Below are 18,355 nucleotides of genomic sequence, written 5' to 3'. Positions count from 1 at the left end.
TCTGTTGAATTACTGCTACCTCATGAGTCTCCCCTGGTAGGAGTACAGGATAATTTTAAATGAGACTAAATTTTTAAACAGGACCTCAAAGGTGCATAAAAATAAATGCCTCCTTTATCCCTTTCTTCCCTGTTTAAAAAAAATGAGAATTACAGTTTGGGAAAGGGATTCTAAGTTTTTTACATGTTGACACTAAAGGATTAATACCATTTCATACCCTTGGTATAATGTTGCTAACTTGGTCCTTGATTGGTTAAGAATGTTAATTCATTAAAACTTTTATTTTGAGTTCTTTAATGGTAAAGGCGTATATATTTAATGGCTAAAAAATACAAAAGATCTAAATAAAGTTTGCGTAATGATTATGGCCATAGAAATTCTGTATATATAAGGGTGTGAACATTGCTTTTTTAAACTAAATTACAAAAATTTGCCTTTTTTTTTATCTTTTTTAGACATTTGACAGTATACTTTCAATTTTCAAATGAATACGACTTATTTGTGCTCAACTCTTTCTAAATTCGCCTTTTGTAACAAAAAATGTTATTTGTCTACTTTTTAAAATAAGTCATTCTTATGTCTTGATATTAAAGTATAATTTAGTATCAGTTCATAAGCCTGAATCTTACCTAAAAATAAATGTGAATTCTTATTTTTAAAAAAATGGCAGTTCTGAAATGCAAAAGTTAGAAACAACCTAAGATTTTATTTTTCTGTATTTCAGTAATTTCACTGGAGAAAATGATTTATATTGAATTTGGTAGATTTTAAATGAGAGCTGTGTGTGTGTTGATTTTTATATTTTTCCTAAAATTTTATATTTTTCCTAAAAGAGTGATTCTGATAATCTTTTTTACTAAAAATTACTTCACTCTAAATACATGTATTTAAAAAGTTATTAGTATTCCCATCTTTAAGGTAAGTGAATACTTTTTTCTGGTTAAAATGTTTGCATATGAGGAATTTCTCATGGCATATTTCCCCCCTATCCCACTACATGTTTTGAAATACAGATTAAATCGGATTTCTTTGAACTGTTATCTAATCATCACCTGGACAGTCAATCTCGATGGAGCAAAGTGAAAGACAAAGTGGAAAGTGACCCACGTTACAAAGCAGTGGACAGTTCATCAATGAGAGAAGACCTTTTCAAACAGTATATTGAAAAAATAGCCAAGGTAACTGTTGTGTTTACTTGTACTGTAAGCATGGAATAATAAAATTCTTAATTGTATTATAAAGGTATTCACACCTGTTTGGGATTTGGAATTTTTCTTTTTGGTATGCTCCCCCCCCCCCCAAGATATTATTTATTTATTTGATGAGAGTGAGTGAGAGAGGGTTAGTATTCTTAATACAAGAATCTTTAGTAGTTGGTGTGGAAACAAGGTATAGTGTTTAGGAGTATCCTTGGTAAAAACCAGGTTTGAGATTTTTTATTTGGCAGCTAGTTACTCTGTGGAAACATATTTTGATACTGTAATTTTACTTTTACAGAATTTAGACTCCGAAAAAGAAAAAGAGCTTGAAAGGCAAGCCCGCATTGAGGCAAGCCTTCGAGAAAGAGAAAGAGAGGTCCAAAAGGCTCGTTCAGAACAAACAAAAGAAATAGACCGAGAGAGAGAGCAACACAAACGAGAAGAAGCTATCCAGAATTTCAAGGCTCTTTTGTCTGACATGGTATGTATTATTCTTGTTTTGCTCCCCCACCCCTTTATAGTACTGGATATTAGAGATCTATTATATTATGTTGTTAATGAAAATTTTCATATTTAAATTGACTCTGAGAGAGATAATTTGGTAAGTTGTTTTATAAAGTGTTTTAAAATTGAGTTTTTGCGGGCTCTCTGCTCCACAGGGAGCCTGCTTCCTCCTCTCTCTCTGCCTGCCTCTCTGCCTACTTGTGATCTCTCTCTCTGTCAAATAAATAAAATCTTAAAAAAAAAAAAAATAAATAAAATAAAATTGAATTTTTGGTATTAGCACCGTTAGAATAGGAAAACCCTAGTTATTTAACATTTTCAGAGATTAGATATTTTGTATATATAAAAATTTATGATCTTTTAGTCTCAAAGGTAAGTTCTTTATTCTTGATGGAAGTCATGTTACGTTATCACACACCGCATGCCATAGTAATAAAATATGCTGAACATAATTAAACCTTTTTCTTTGATGATTTAGGGCCACTGTGATGATGAATTATTGTACATGTAGACGGTGTGAGATCTAGAAAGAACTGGAGGTGTACTAACCCCAGGAGATACCCTGGAATTTTCTTGAAAAACCCTTCCGCATCACCCAGGGTTGTTGAGGTGTGTAGGGTGTTCTCTGTATAGTGAATGCCCAAGGCCGCTCTGCTGTTTTACTTGTTTTGTCCCTTCTCCCTGTCACCGTCTCTGTTTCTCTTCCCCTCTTCTCTTCTTTTCATTACTATTGTCACGTCTTCTGATTTCTTCCCTTTCTTCTGATGATCTGTTTTCACTTTTCTCTTTCTGTTCTCTGGACAGTTACAGTCATTCTGTGATTGTTCTCCCTGCTTTTACTTTCCCCAAATTCATCCTCTTTATTGCAGTTATAGAAATCTTCGTAAAAACCAAATGATTTTGTCACTGTCCCTGTGGCTTACAGAGAGATAAGCTTCTCTGTGCTTCTAATGGTCACCTACATTTAAAACTCCATCTTCTTAGCATAATATATCAGGCTATTCATTTCTTAACTCTCCAACCTTTTGTTATGTTACCCTCTTTGGTTTCCTCTCTTGCCCCCTAAGCTCCAGCGTTTCTGAACTTAACTCTGATGAACCATACTTATATATTAATGAATCCTCTCATTGCTCATGCCAGTCCCTCGACCTAGAATGCTTCCTGCTGCAGTAACAAATTCATTGTTTAAGATCACACTCAAATCTCTCTCTTGTGAGGTTGATCTTGACCCATCTAAGGCGGATTTGTTTTTCCTGTTTTCCTTTGCCACCTTGTGTTCAGCATACAACTCTGCAGCCCTTGCTACATGCTGTTGCGATTATTTGGTTATACCCCTCTTTTCCCTTAAAAAAAGTGAGTCCTTGGGGGTGCCTGGGTGGCTCAGTGGGTTAAAGCCTCTGCCTTCGGCTCAGGTCATGGTCTCGGGGTCTTGGGATTCTGCCTACTTGTGATCTCTGTCTATCAAATAAATAAATAAAATCTAAAAAAAAAAAAAAAAAAAAAAGTCCTTTGAAGGAAGGGATGGTGTCTCACTTGTTTTCCCAGTATCAGGCTCTGTGTTCAGCTGACACGGTTATCGATGCTTGATAAATGTTGGTTAAATAAAAGTTTTTGTATTTTTCTTCTTTCTTACCTGTCTTTCCAGCCTCCCATATTTCTTAGCATTGGCAGCAATGTGACTAGCAACAACCTGTGATGCCATTTGCAACTGTGACGCGTACCTTTCTGCTGGTTGTTGAGCCAGCTGGGTCCGCCATGTCTTCTCTTGTTAGCCATGTTAATTCTTCCTTACGTTCAGAAGTGTCACTTTCCTTATGTAGTTGATAAGTACACATTTGAGCTCAAGATTTGTTGAGTGGTTTTTTTCCCTGTGACCTCTCTAGTATATAGTAAGATATTTCCTGTTTTATTTGTATCCATTTCATGTACTAAAAGTTGGTAAGATGTTAAATAGAAATTCTTCTCTTCATCCTTCTCCACTTCTAAATCCATACTTGACAGCTTAGGTGAGCTTTCAGCGGAGGGCTTTCTGGCTTTAAAAAAGGAGATTTTCAGTGACTGCTTAACTAGGGTGGAATCATCAGAAGCTTTTATTACTAAATGTATCATTCCTAAACTAAAATAAGCCTTTTATTGTTGAAATATGAGAATATAGGTCTCTGGTGATACAATTTTTTGGTTCGTTTTTAGGTACGCTCTTCAGATGTGTCATGGTCTGATACTCGGAGGACTCTGCGCAAAGATCACCGTTGGGAATCTGGATCCTTGTTGGAAAGAGAGGAGAAAGAGAAGCTTTTTAATGAACACATTGAAGCACTTACCAAAAAGAAGAGGGAGCACTTTAGGCAACTTCTGGATGAAACTTCTGCAGTAAGTCCCTTGTTTTCCTTGTTTTAATCTAGATGGGCCTTCATCAATAATTCTAAAAGTAAAACATTGATGTGATTATTGGCGTCATGGTCTTTAGAGCCGTTACTGGAATTCATGAGTTTTGTGATACTTTCTTCTCTGACTTTATTTCTCCTTTTTTAAGTAAAATGTTCATGGCATACTTACTATATAGAAATTACTTCCTTCTGCAGTTTCCGTATTCGTACTTGCTCTTGTGGTAGTTCATAAGGTCCTAGCTGTGTGATCATTGATCCCTCCTGGTGAGTTTAATAGATTCCATCTTTTACCCCATTTTCAGTTTGGCACAAACTGAAGAAGCTATCCAGAATTTCAAGGCTCTTTTTTCTGACGTGGTTTATATTACTTTTGTTTTGCCCCCACCCCGACTCCTTTATAGGACTGGCAGTTTGTACCCTCTGTTGTTCAGGTTTTCTCCTGATTATCTGATCTCTTTTTGGTGATGGTTTCTGTAGAAGTTAATGGTGTTACCTGTGGAGACACAGGGTTTGCAGGTGATAGTCTTAAGGCCACATTGAAATAATGGCCATGAAAATAACTCTTGTGGCAAGCCAAAAAGAAATTGCATTAAAGCTGCTTCCCTGTCCTTAACTAGTCCCGTTACATTTGGGCATTACAAGAGATGCCAGGTCAGTGTGATACCATGTACTACATGTGCTGCCCATTCGGCCCTCTCAATAAAAGTGAATTGTATTGATGTGTTTTTATTCACTTGCCTTTCAAAGATTACCTTAACATCCACATGGAAAGAAGTTAAAAAAATCATTAAAGAAGATCCTCGGTGCATTAAGTTCTCCTCCAGTGACAGGGTAAGAGGGTTTTATCTGGGATTTACTACTGTCAGTTTATAAATATTAACTGGGTGCTTAATTAGTACCTCTAGTATCTTGACCAAAATGAAATTGATGGTTTTAGTTGAATAACTTTTAAGAGTATGAGAAATAAATCTGAAGTTTAAATTCCTATTTTTTGTCTTGCACAATACATAAACAGGAAAGCACAGTAGAAACTTGAAAATTTAATCCTTGGGGTCAGGCCTGTCTTCGGGGATGTTAGAGCTTCATTTAATGAAGCTCTAGTTTTTATTCATTATATAGACAGGTCCCGCTAGATAGATGCATTCACACTGGTACCAGGCCGTCAGAGCCCCTGAGCCCTCCTAACAGAATGCTGTAACACCACTTCTTGTTCCTCTGTGCTCCAGACACTGGAGTAGAGGAATGTCAGATGAGTGAAGTTTTAGAAACCAAGCTCTGTTCTGTTGCACTCTGCCTCCCGTGTGGGAAATGAAGTCAGTTGGGTTCTGAAATAGTGAATGAGACTAAGGGAGCCATAGCTGACTGCTGTCTTATGTTAGCCCTCTGCCTTTCATTTGTTCTCGATCCCCATCATTCTCCTTGCCTGGTTGGTTTCTCCAGGTCTAGAGTGCACAGCCCCATAGATTGACTTTAACAAGTTGGATTGTAGATGGTCTGGACCACAAACTACACATGACTGGGGAAGAGTGGTAGACTGATAGCTGACAGGTCCAGTTTCAGTTTCTAACTTTGCCGATTGTTCACAATTGACAATAAGGTCTTGTAAAATTTTATTTAATTGTATTTACTTTTTTGTCCATAGAGTTTATACCCATCATTCCTATTCCCTTAGTAGAAAAGCTAAATGTTCAGTATCACTTAGTAAAGTCATGACTGTTAGTTGGGGTTCCCCATAAGTCATACCTCATTATGGTCTTGGTGCTAGAAGAGAGAAATGTGGTCTATAGGAAAGGCACGTTTACCCCTTAATCTCTTTATTTTTTAGAGCGTCTACCGCTTGAGGTTGTTAGGAACATGAAGGGAAGTAGTCTCATCAAACCCTCAGCAGTGTTGCACCTAGCAAGCCCTCCAGTCTTAGCTACTGCTAATACAGCGTATGGGACCTTGTTCTTGGTTTCTTTCAGCCTTAAAAATGTACTTGTGCATTTTGCATTTTAGTGAATGTTACATGAACAAAAATGCACCTTAGTGCCTTTTCCTTTTGAATTATTTATAACGTGACTTAAAAATAACTGGTTTAATAAGTAATTGACTCTAATTTTGGAATTAGTGACTTTTTTTTTTCTTTCTAATTTTACTGTCTTTTTGCAGAAAAAACAAAGAGAATTTGAAGAATACATCAGAGACAAATACATCACAGCCAAAGCTGACTTCAGGACGCTTTTGAAAGAGACCAAATTTATAACCTATAGGTGTGTGCAATGAAATGTTTCATATCAGCAGTCATTGTCTTTACTAGTCCTTACTCTAATGGCCAAAGCATTCTTTGCATTCACACACATGTTGACATTATTAATTTTTAGGAATAAGAAGAAGCTAACTTTTTATCAAAGGCCAAATACAGCCCATATCTACGTTACCCTTTTTTTTTTTTTTTTTTAAAGAAAGGGCCCAGATGTCAATTCTTATTTTGTGTTACCCACCCATCCAGTTTTTTAGACACACTTTTGTTTTTACTTCACTGCTTTTTTAGGAGTACCCCTATTTAAGAATTGTATTCGTGAAGAGACTTTTAAAATAATCCTTCACTATCCATTATCTTTGCTTCCTTTGAAGACTATTCAGTGTTGTGGAACAGGTTGAAAGCTTGAAATCATCTTATTTAAGCTCAGCAAAAACATTTTTTTTTAGACGGTAGCAGTTTGCTAGATACTTTAAAAATCTTAAATGATAAAATCAGAGTTTTGAAACAAGATTTCTCTGTAACATGCCCAGTAGTTCCACATTCCCAACAGTTTTACCATCAGGAAAACAAGTTAACGTTGCTTAGCAGTCAGTGCACAGGAAACAGTTTTGTTTCATGCTCCAGCTTTTCTTCCTTTAAGAGAAAAATTGGAAACATCTTAATGAAGGGTATGTGCACGGGAGGATAGATAGTGCTGAGGGTGTGGTTTTTAGATATTTTGTCATTGGATTTTTTTGGTCAGGATCCTTAATGTTTTGCATCAGCTTGGGCTTTTAAATTAGATGTGAAGTAAGACTTCTTTCTACATTTTTATAGTTAATTTAGTGAAAGATGTGAAAGTGAAAGCTTGTGAGAGATGCTGGGATTGGCAGCCCCGCAGACTGAAGTCCTCTGTTCATCCACAGAACAGGTACAGCACGGGCAAGATTTACCTACCCACCCTCAGCCCTGATCTGGAGGGACCACCAGCAGGGGCGGGAGGGTAATTCAGCTTCTGAGGCCCTTTCACTCCTTGGAGTCTTTGCTGAGGCGACTTACAAAGGTGACCACTGCAGTGAAATTTTTCTTAAAAAAAAAAAAATAATAATAATAAATAAAATGGAAACACGATTAGGAACTAGATGGACATTTCCAGCTCATTTCTGAAAGACCTAGGAACAGCAGTCAGTAATTCTTGGACTTCTTTTCTTATTTCAGATCCAAAAAGCTAATCCAGGAATCTGATCAGCACCTGAAAGATGTAGAAAAAATCTTGCAGAACGACAAACGGTATCTAGTACTAGACTGTGTGCCCGAGGAGAGGCGTAAACTGATTGTGGCATATGTGGATGACCTGGACCGCCGGGGTCCACCCCCGCCTCCCACAGCGTCAGAGCCCACAAGACGATCAACAAAATAAGTCTCAGTACTCTTCCACAGGGGGATCTTCATTCAGAACGCTTGCATGAGCCAATTTTCAGGTTTTTACATGTATGTGCATTAGTCAAACTATTGCAGAACCATCTGACGAACAGAAGGAGAAGCATTCGTGAACCGTTTCTGAACAGAGAACACTTTGGAAATAATTTATGCTTTTCTTTGTGTGGCATGACTGACATACATACTCAAATATAGGCTGTCTCTAGTAAATCTAAAATCTCGAAGCTAAAAATCATCCTTTTATGAGGTGTGGAAGTCAGTGACTTTTGGTGACGTTCTTTCTAGCAGTGTTAAACATGCAAGACGTAAGAGCATTTGTGGTTTGAACTCCAAAATGCAAATACCACAGACTCCAAGAAAACCTAAGTTGGGGGTTGTTTTGTTTTGATTTTGTTTTTTAAAGCGGGTAAAAGAGAAAACACTGAAAATTGAATTCCTATCTTCCAGAGGCTAAGATTATTATAATGGACATACTTTTACCTTTGTCTCTAAAGAACACTTTAGTTTTGTTTGTTCACTTATGTGCTTTGATTATCCCCTCAGAATTAGAGGCCAAGTCTTGTTGTTTAGCCTAAGAGAAGATTTATTTAGTAATTTCTTCTCAGGTATGGAACCATGGTCATAACTAACATGTTGGCCAGAATAGGAATGCTGGTTAAACACATTTTATTTACCATTAAGTGATCTTTATCAATATTCTGGATTAGACAACAAATTATCTTTCTTGGGTGTTCCCTGTAAACTATACTCCTGTTTGAATGTTAAACTTTTGTTTCTAAAGTTAATTTTAAGATGTTTGAATGTTCAGTTTATGTATTTGAACTACAATAAACCAACCCTTTTTATATATGTGGATTGTATATGATTATTGTTAAAGAATTTATTAAAAAATTTCTTTTAAACCTGTTCTTAAAAGCAGTAGCAAATGTAATTTGGCACAAAGAAAGCTGACTTTACACCCTAAATACCACATAGTTTTTAAAGGCTTGAATATAATAAATTACTTGCCGTATAAAAGGGAAGGAATGTAAAGAACTATTTTGGTGCTCAGTCTCTTAGCAATATCTTATTGCTTCATAGCAAGAAGACCCAGATTTGTTTGTTTGTTGACTTGTTTTTGTCTTTTATATTACCATGTGGCCGATTGATGCCTTCTTGGCATCCTTTCGGTGTGTCCTGCACAGAGTACCATGGTACCCACCTTTGACCCCCACTTGCCCTTCCTAGCTATACCGCCCCAGTTTAAAGACTCCTCTGTCCCATTCCTTCATAGATTTCTCATTTCGAAGTACCACAGAAATATGTTAATTGGATAAATTTATTTTCCCTGTTCCCTCACGCCAGCTGTGACTGCAACAAAACATAAAATGAGGAAGAACCAATAGATCTGTATTTGTATGTCATGTGCACGCAGACACACATCACAAGCATACATGGACTCGTTCACATGTTACTTAGTACTTAAGTATATGAAGTGCCACAGAAATTACATATGTAGGAAACTGGAGTTACCTAAGGTCTTAACCTCTTCAACTGAAAAATTAACAAAATATTTTTCTCCCTTTTTTCGAAGGTCATTTTTGTAATTCTATTGAGTGGCTTTTAAGTTCTGTGCAGAACGAAACTACGGTGTTTACCAAAAGGAACACAACTATTATAGGAATATAACCCGCAAAGTGAACTTTGTAGAATGTTTTATTTTATTTTTCTGAATTCCAGATAGTATTGTTTGCCCATTCGCTACTTTCTGTTCCTCACAGGTGAAAAGTGTGAAAAAAAAAATGGTTTGGTGATACCTATTCTAATTTCCACTTCTGTTGTTAAATATTTGGGATTTGTTTGTTCATTTAAGGTGCAAATCAAACTTTACTATGCAGATTTCTTTAACAGATCAAGTCAGTACTGTGTAGGTTCTTAATGAAAAGGTCATTGTAATTACACTGTCTCAAAATGTCCATCCTGACTTGGCGCTTACCAGCAAACTCCTTAAAAATACTTGATTCAGTTTACCCAGAGACCTGTATCAGTGTTAAGGTCTGACTTCCCCATTAAGTTCCCATTGTGCCAAATGATGATTTTGAAAGGAGGATTCAAACAAAGACAGCTTTTAAGTCTCCCAAACTATCTGAAATAAAGCAATTGTTTTTATTTGTTTACAAGTTAGAATGTCAAACACTGGAAGCTTACATTGAACATTTACTATATATAATGGATAGTCTTTAATTCAAATAGCTCATCACAGACGATTCTAAAGGTACTCCCTTTGTATAACTATTGTCTCACAAAACAATATTTGGATATTTGCGTTAAATTGTACTTTGTGATCTTGTGAGCCTTAAAATAAAATTTGTAATGAACCAAGTGAAATGAAAACAGCCCTATCTTCTGTGTTGAAAAGTAAACCACAACCATTTGTAAAGACAAAAAACAAACCAAAAACCCCACAGACCGAACATTTTTTTAAACATAAAAGTTCTGTCCACAGCATATTTTTATATTTTAACTTCTCCATGGCTTCTCCAGGCAGTGTTTTTCCTGAGGGAACCCTTCAGTGCAAATGCCCCAGAGTTCCATTACAAAGTAATCAAGAATTGTGGATAAGTGTCCTTATATCTAATAGGGAAAGAAATGTATCATAATCATGTTTTATTGGGTATGCTTTACCTTGCCGCAAAATGAATAGTTACTGCCTTTTATCCAAACTACACCAGTAATATGTTTGGGAACACAGTTTCATAGTCTGCTTTTTTCTGTATTGCCCTTGTGCTGTTTGCTTTCTTAGACAAATTCTGTTTCGTATCCATGGAGTTTTTCTTTCCCTACTTTTTTTTTTCTTAAACATAAATCCTTTTCTTGTTACTCTTGATCATCTTTATAACAAAGACCCTTAGGTATTTTAAAACTTGGGCAAGGTTCAGCTTGAGTGTTCGGGAGATACTTAGTATCATTTAACAAGAAAGATGACCCTATTCCTTCTTCATACTTGGAGGTGCCTGCAGCAATTGCTACCTTTATCATTAACTATAGCTTCTATTTACCTTGACTGAAAGGAGGTATTGGGAGGAAGGGGTAACAGGGAAGAGACAGAAGGGCAGTAAAAAGTTCTTTCTCCATATTAGAATTTAGAATGTAAGCTAAGGTGCTAAAATCCTCAGACTTAGAAACTGAAGACAGAAGTAACTTTAGAAAGACGAGTGAAACAGATTATTGAGGATAAGCTGAAGTGTGAATTTACTTAAACTTAAAATCATGGTTTGAAATCAGTCCACACTAAAGTGGTGATCCTTAGTCTGTCAACTCCACTCATGGAAGTTCGATATGGATTAAGTACGTGAGGATCACTCCTTAACATTCATTAATGTGTTTAAAATCTCTTAAGTGGAAGTAGACTTTGAGCTTTGGTTATATGAGATAAAGTTTGGTAAGCAACATTAAGGCTAGCAGGTTCAGGAAGAAAGTAAAAGGAAAGGAGTTCAGCTTTTGGCAAAGATGGGCTCTGCTCCGGCCGGTGTAGGATGGTCCTAAGGAGCACCCAATAAAACCGCAGTTGTGGAAAAGGGACAAAATAGCTGGAATTTCTGGTTGTGTGTGCTGGAAACATCTTCACACGACACTCAGCTTAACTCCGGGTAGCCAAGGTACAGTTCTGAAACACAATCATTACCCCACCACGGTGTTCTACGTACCAAACTGCACGTTTCAAAAATGCATACTGTGAAGCATTTTTGTAATTCCTAACGTCAGTAATTTAACTCGGTTATATATGCTCAAGGCTGTGGTGTTGGCAAGCAGCAGTAAGTCAATACGATAATCACAATTTGTTTTGCTTTGAAACTTAACCTATTTGTCACAGTCTCCTGTCTCCTGATCTTCGTGTTCCCAGGGGACAGGGTCATTGTCTTGTACACAAGGGACTGTGTCCCTCTCATGCCAAAACTGCTCTACATCAGGGAGGATGGGCATCTGTGTCTTCTCACTTTTCTCTATGCCAGAGGAGGGAGAGCCAGTTTTCTCTTTCTCTGGTATGGATGTTGGGGACTCGGGAGCTGGAACATTGTCGGGAGGGGCCTCTGAGTTGCCAGCTGGTGTTTTCTGAGACTCTGAGGCAGTCGGTTGCTTTTTGGTTATCATCCATTTCCATAAGCCTTTCAAATCTTCCTTGAACTCCTCTGACATCACTAGAAAAATGAGAGGATTTGCTGAAGAGGTGGAAAACACGAGGACTTGAGACAGGGCTATAAAACCTTGTGGTGGGGCCGGGCCTCTGGCCTTCACGTGCCATACCCACAGCCAGGCTACCCATTCAGGGAGCCAGAGGACAGCGGAGGTGACCGCAATGCTCAGCAGCATCACCGTGAGTTGCTTGGAGCGCATCTGGTTTCTGAGATTTTGAGTCTTGGTTCCTCGTTTTCTACACTGGCCATAAGCTCTCCAGAAATAAAAACTGGCAAAGAGTGACGGAAGGCAAAATGCCAGGAGAGGGTAGAGCTTACCAAACATGGCCATGAACTCTTCGGCCACAGGCGGTACATCCATGAGGCACATTTCCACACCTTCGTGAAGCCTGGTGGTGCTGAAGAACCATTCAGGCAGGGGCAGCAGGCTAGCTGCAGCCCAGATGGCCACAAGCACTGACCAGATGGTGCAGTTGTGCATACTTACTTGCTTGGCTGGGTCGCTTGCATACATGAAGCACACTTTGGCCACTGCAACGGTCGTCAGGCTCTTGGCTGCCATGCATGTGTGGATGAACCAGTCCGAGGACTTGCAGACAAACCAGCCAAGGTCCCAAACACTTTTGAAGTATGCTGTAGCTCGGACAGGTGCCGAAAACAGCAGGAGGGAGAGGTCGGCCAGGCTGAGATTCAGAATCAGGGAGTGGATCATGGACGGCTTTCCTTTCCAAGCGCTGTGAAGCAGGACGCCGATCACACAAACGTTCCCCGTGAAGCCCACCAGGCACACTGCCACCAAGAGAGCTGGGACGATGGTCCTCAAGTCCTTTGAGTCAGAAGGCAGGTACCCTCCGGCAAAGTGGAGATGAGCAGACACGTTCATGGTGCTGGAGTTGGCGTCTGCAAAGGCAGCTGCCAGCATCACCTTTCCCACGCAGCTCGTCCTTACACAAGTTAACTTCTTTCTGTCTTCCTGCCTTGGCTCTTCTGCATAGGAAATAAATATGCTGTCATCACTGTCAGATGACGCCTCTGGACCCTCCCCTTGCTTGTTTCCTGAGAGCAGAATGTGGCAGAAGATTGACTGCTCGCCTCTGCTCTGTCGCCTGTGAGACACCACCACTGCCCTGAATGGCCGGCAGCGGGGGCGCTTGGATCCTGCTCATTAGCAGCCCTCAAGTCACATCGTCAGCCCCGTGGAGTTAAAACCCCACATACTCATAAATGATAAATGAGGACAACATACATAAGTGGGAGATGTTCCGGGGAGGAGGGTCCCGAGCCAGTCAGGCAATTATTTTCAACCAGCTGTTTCTAAAACCTTGACTGCCGCCTGTCATTCAGGAGCCACTGCCTCTGAGTGAGGGACTCTTAACATTTCAGCCTGCACCAGAATCCCCTGTGTTCCTGTTCTGGGGTGGGGGGGTCAGGAGCAAGGCCCAAGACGGTGCGTTTCCAACAAGGTCCCGGTGGATGCAGATGTTGCAGGTTGGGGGGACCCGCCCTGTTTTAAAGCAAGAACCAGTGCCGCTTTCCCCCCTGCACAGATGAGCCGCTGCCTCGACCCAGCCTCCCCACCAGCAGGCGCCTGGGATCAGACGTGCAGGAAAATGCAAACCGTAAAGGAGTCCTTCGTGAAAATCTCCCTACAGACGGCTTTAGTCTGTAGCTTAGCCCAGCGACTGTGAGCTTTTTCGAAGGGATTTTAGACTCTGAGTTAGACTATGTGAAATACGATTTCAACAGGCGAGGACGATGAAGACAACGGAGTGATGAATTAGGCGGCTCTGCAGGGAGAAAGCCGAGATGTACCGAGACAAGAGGAATAAAAGAGAAAAAAAGAATTCCTATGTGGAAGACCTTTAAGGCGTTTTTAAAGAAAGTTACATGAAAGTTCTTGGAAAAAAATTATTCTAGAACCAGTCTTGATGCTTTATGGTGGTTAGTGGAAAAAGATACTCGAGGAATCAGAGGAGCCAGAATTGTTCAGGGAAAGGGGTTGTGGGATTGCTTGTGAAGATGTGTCCTGCTCTGAGTGCAGCTGACCAGAAATGCTTAGTGTTGGGCACTGAGAAGGTGCTGTGCTTTCCAGTTCGTCTCTGGAAAGTAAAGGGATGCCACTCCAAAATTCCTCAAAGCCCCAACCTCACCTGATAAGAACGGATGGGATAAACAGCCACTGATGAGTGGGAAAGCTCTCGGTGGTGCTGGGCTTCTTTGCATCTGTCTGCCTTTCCTCTTCCTCTGGAAAGTCAGGGAACTTCGGAAACGGTAATGGGGACGAGGCCTTGTCCCAGCAATGTGCCGTAACCCTCCAGTTTGCACTACGGCTGTGGAAATAATAGGTGCACACCCCAAAAGCAGCATTTGTGCAGGTAAAGAGGCCAGGCCATCTTCTGGGGGGGCGGGAAGGGGGAGGTGGGGGCATGTAGAGAAACCTCTTGAGCACTACTTGGAGCAAATGGACATGGTGTAAATTAGAGATTACCTGGCGTACGTGGAGGACATCCACTAGGGACCAGAGACAGAGACTCAATGCCGTCATGACTTAAAGCTTAGGGCGCTCCGGGCTCCTGAAGACATATGACAGACAGCTAAATGAGTTCCAGAAGGCTTTTAAGTCTGATCTTTAAAAGACAACTAAGGAAACAAAGGCCCATCTTGTGGTCCTTTCCCCAATCTATTAAATGGACTCAGGGAAGGACTCCCCAGTGCTCCAGCTAGAGACCAAATGTTTGGCCTGAAGAATGGGAAGGCTGAGTTTTCCATAGTTTTTGCAGGTAATGCACTTGAACTTTATATTTTGAAAAAAATTGTAAACTTAGAGAAAAGAATGCAAGACGTTCTGCAATTCATATAAATTTCATCCAGATTCACCAGTTATGAACATTTAGGCACATTTGCTCTCTCGTATATGTGCCCATATGTGTATAGATATATTTATTTTCTGAACCCCCTGAGAACTAAAAATGAGTTTTGGGGTGTTTTTCCTGAATCAGCATTGACCATAGAATTCAAAATGAGACTACGGGCTTGTAACAAAAAGAAATTCTCCCATTTGGCAAGCCCCAAGACCAAGCATCAGTCAGACAGATCTTTTCATCTGTTGGCACTTCTGCCTCTAGGTACTGACAAGTGTGATCTGTAGCTTGTGTTCACTTTTTCTTCATTTTGACATCATTTCCATTTAAAGACTAAATGTAAGGTAACAAACCTAAAGGGAAAAAAACCCATATGCATGTTTCTTATTTGTAAGTTGATCTTTGTCGATAACATGTTTTTCTCTAATACAGGATTAAGTTGTATGCATAATGGACCCTTGTCATGTTTCCCTATTTTTATTTATTTTGGGGATTTACTTAGTATTTGAGCCCCTTTCCTGCTTGATAGAAGAGATCATGGGGAGAAATTATGTTGGCGAGGTGGACTGAGCAATACAATACAGTAATAAAATGGGGATGCCTGGTGGCTCAGTGGGTCAAGCCTCTGCTTTCGGCTCAGGTCATGATCTCAGGGTCCTGGGATTGAGCCCCACATCGGGCTCTCTGCTCAGCGGAGAGCCTGCTCCCCCCCACCCGTGTCTGCCTCTCTGCCTACTTGTGATCTCTTTCAAATAAATCAATGAAATCTTAAACAAAATACAATAATAAAATGGAGAGTTATTTGGGATGAAAAGCACGAGTAGCCTCCCCACTCCCAAAATGCTGGAAACAACCCAGATGCCCGCACTGGTGAACGGATAAAGAAATGGCTCCGTTCGTACAAGGGAATACTATGCAGCGGTGTAAAAGAATGACACATATTACAACATAGGGGAAACCTCAAAAATACTCTGCTAAGTCAAAGAAGCCAGACACAAGGACCACAAGTTGTGAAACTCCTTTTCTATGAAATGCCTAGAGAAAGGAAATAATATGGAGACAGAAAGTAGAATAGTGGTTCCTGGGGCCAGGGGTAGGAAAGGGAGTGAGCACAAATGAGCCCACAGGATCTTTTGGGGGTGATGGAAGTAAATTAAAATTGGATGGTTACACAATTCTGTAAGTGTACTAAAAATTTTTGACTTGTCCACTCAAAATGAGTAGATTTTATGGTATGTAAATTATACCTTGATAAAGTTTTGTTTTGTTTTAGAAGAGTGATTTGGGTTGGAGGATAGGTAAAGAGCAGATAGGTCCCTGCTCTTAGAATGCTCAAGAGGCTCCAGTAGAGGGGTCTTCTAATCTGAGACGGTGATTTACAAAAACAAATGATAGAGCCAGGGAGAGGAATTGCGGTTTAGAAGGAACAAACCAAAGGATGGTCCTGGGCGGGGAAGGAGGATAGATGAGGGCCACAGGGAGAAAGGGAGAGGTCTCAGAATTTGCTGTCTCTGGTGCCGGTTCCCAGCTTGCAAATGGACTCCCAACACAGTCTTTCCCCTCTACTCCACACTCACGCCGAGACCCCAGAAACTGCATCCACCACCTCCTTTCCAGCAAAAGCCTCCAGGGACGCCAGGATGTTTTTCCTGACAGGGACGCCACCTATAGCACTGATGCTAAGAGGAAGCCCCTGGTAATGGAGCAGCATTAATAAAACAACAGATGATTTAGGGCATAGACGTTAAAAAAACAAAATTTCAAGTTGCAGAGCTGCCTGGGCGGCTCAGTCGGTTGTGTCTGCCTTGGGCTCAGTTCATCATCCCAGGGTCCTAGGATTGAGCTCCAGATCAGGCTCCTTGCTCAGTGGGGAGTCTGCTTCTCTCTCTGCCCCTCCCCCTGCTCATGGTCAAGTGCTTTCTCTTGAATAAATAAATAAAATCTTAAAAAAAAATTCAAGTTGTAAAGGACCTCAACAGTTTAAACTTCAAAAGAACCCAGACAAAGCAAATCAGTGGCCACGCTTTTAAGTGGCTTTAAAAAAATTTTAATTCCAGTGGAGTTAACCTAGTGTTACATAAGTTTCAGGTGTGCCTAAGTGGCTTTTGATAAAAGCAGAGCCGAGTGGGATCTCTTCCAGGACTGGGCCAGGTTTACCCGACAGCTCGGGTCCAGAAAATGGTGAATGATACTAGCAGTCATTTACTGGGGGAGTCCTCAGTGCCAACCGTGGGGCTCCACGTTCTGCAGGGAATCCTCAGGACAGTTCCGGAGTGGGGCACTGCTCCGACCGCCTTCTTACAGATGGGGACTCTGAGGCACATAGACCCGAAATTATTTGCCTGTGGGTCTGTAGATCACACAGCCAGTAGATGACAGAGTTGGGACCCCAGTGGGTCCGGCCCCAGAGTTAGGGACACAGAGGTGGTGTTCACAAAGAGCGTGCTATCCTGTCCCCCTAAAGAATCAACTGGGGGGGTACTTCCTGTTCATCATGTTTCTGAAACTGGTAGGGTTCAGCTCAGCAACAGGTGTTAAGCTCTTTGGCTCTGGGAATACAAAGCTTGTGTACTTTCCTTTCAGTGAATATTTACCGAGCCTCTCCTCTGCGCTGAGCCCTAAACATCCGTGCTAGACCTTGGCCCCCCAGGTGATGGAAGAGTCTCTTTTCTTAGGGACCCGCAATCCAGGTGGAGGGGTGAACCGGCGGGAAAGTTCAGGGACAGGGCAGTAAGAGGCTGGCTGTGGTGGGGCCTTCCTGTGCAGGGGCCCCTGGAGCAAACCAAGAGTCGGTGGGGGGCATCTCAGCCGGGACCTCAGCCCTGCCCCTACCTGCCCGTCTGCTAGATCTTCGTGGAGTTCATGCATGCATGTATTCGGTGTCCCTGTAGGACAAGCAGCAGAAAATAGCTCTTTCTTACCGGAGAAGTTAGCAGGGTTGCCGTCGGGTCCTTGAGAGTTAATGCCTCCATCTGCCTGCAGGTTTGCAGGCTCGAAACACTGCAGGTGCAGCTCGGGGAGGCGCAGAGTGGGTGGGGCTGGGCTTTGCGGGGTGGGGTGGGGTGGGGGGGCTGCTGCCAGGGAACTCACTGAACTTGCCCAGCCCCGGCTGCGGGCCGCTCTGTAGGTTAGCTCTCCGCGGTCCCAACGCCCTGCCGCCCCCTCACTCCCGCTCCCACTGTTGAAGAGGGTCACTGAGCACGGTTGGTGACGGCTTTGCTGTGTGGAGGGTTCCTTTTCCCCAGGGCCCTGGTCATGCTATTTTTTGGGACCACAGTCACCTTGCTTGTGTGGAGTCGCTTTGGCCGTGGGTCTTCCTGACCGGCACGTCCCATTACTGCGGATTTAGGGTCTTGGAGGGTTGTTTCAGGCCGCAGATGCCAGCTGAGTGGCAGTCTGTCTCTAAGGTAAGTGTTGACCAGGTCTGGCTGGGTCTAGAGGGGCCACTCCTACAAAACAGCACCCCTCCTCCTGTTTCTGCTGTTGGTTATGTGCCTCTGAAGTCCAGGGTCCCGCTGGCTGTCCTGCAGATTTCAAATTCCACAGAATGCGAGTCTGGAGATTG

The 18,355-nt window shown here is 41.4% G+C and overlaps 2 protein-coding genes across 5 annotated transcripts in view; one reads left to right on the top strand and one right to left on the bottom strand.

Annotated features, from left to right (window-relative positions):
• The window catches only part of TCERG1 (transcription elongation regulator 1), a 64,827-nt gene extending 54,718 nt beyond the window's left edge, over positions 1 to 10,109 (top strand). For 3 of the 4 annotated variants that reach the window (XM_045999425.1, XM_045999424.1, XM_045999423.1), the window contains 6 exons: positions 1,014 to 1,178; positions 1,498 to 1,680; positions 3,894 to 4,073; positions 4,838 to 4,921; positions 6,242 to 6,342; positions 7,533 to 10,109. In XM_045999425.1, the coding sequence (XP_045855381.1) occupies positions 1,014 to 1,178; positions 1,498 to 1,680; positions 3,894 to 4,073; positions 4,838 to 4,921; positions 6,242 to 6,342; positions 7,533 to 7,734 (915 nt within the window). In that variant the 3' untranslated portion in view covers positions 7,735 to 10,109. Of the gene's footprint in view, positions 1 to 1,013; positions 1,179 to 1,497; positions 1,681 to 3,893; positions 4,074 to 4,837; positions 4,922 to 6,241; positions 6,343 to 7,151; positions 7,246 to 7,532 lie in introns of all 4 variants that reach the window. The other variant, XR_006817695.1, reaches the window with a different exon arrangement.
• Positions 10,110 to 11,594: 1,485 nt separating this feature from the next.
• Positions 11,595 to 12,851, bottom strand: GPR151 (G protein-coupled receptor 151). The gene has a single exon (XM_045999035.1). It carries the CDS (start codon positions 12,849 to 12,851, stop codon positions 11,595 to 11,597), a length of 1,257 nt encoding a protein of 418 aa, XP_045854991.1.
• Positions 12,852 to 18,355: the final 5,504 nt, after the last annotated feature.

The sequence above is a fragment of the Meles meles genome, chromosome 3 (genome assembly GCF_922984935.1).
Source record: "Meles meles chromosome 3, mMelMel3.1 paternal haplotype, whole genome shotgun sequence".
NCBI classification, from domain to species: domain Eukaryota; kingdom Metazoa; phylum Chordata; class Mammalia; order Carnivora; family Mustelidae; genus Meles; species Meles meles.
This window is presented reverse-complemented; position numbering and strand designations above follow the sequence as displayed.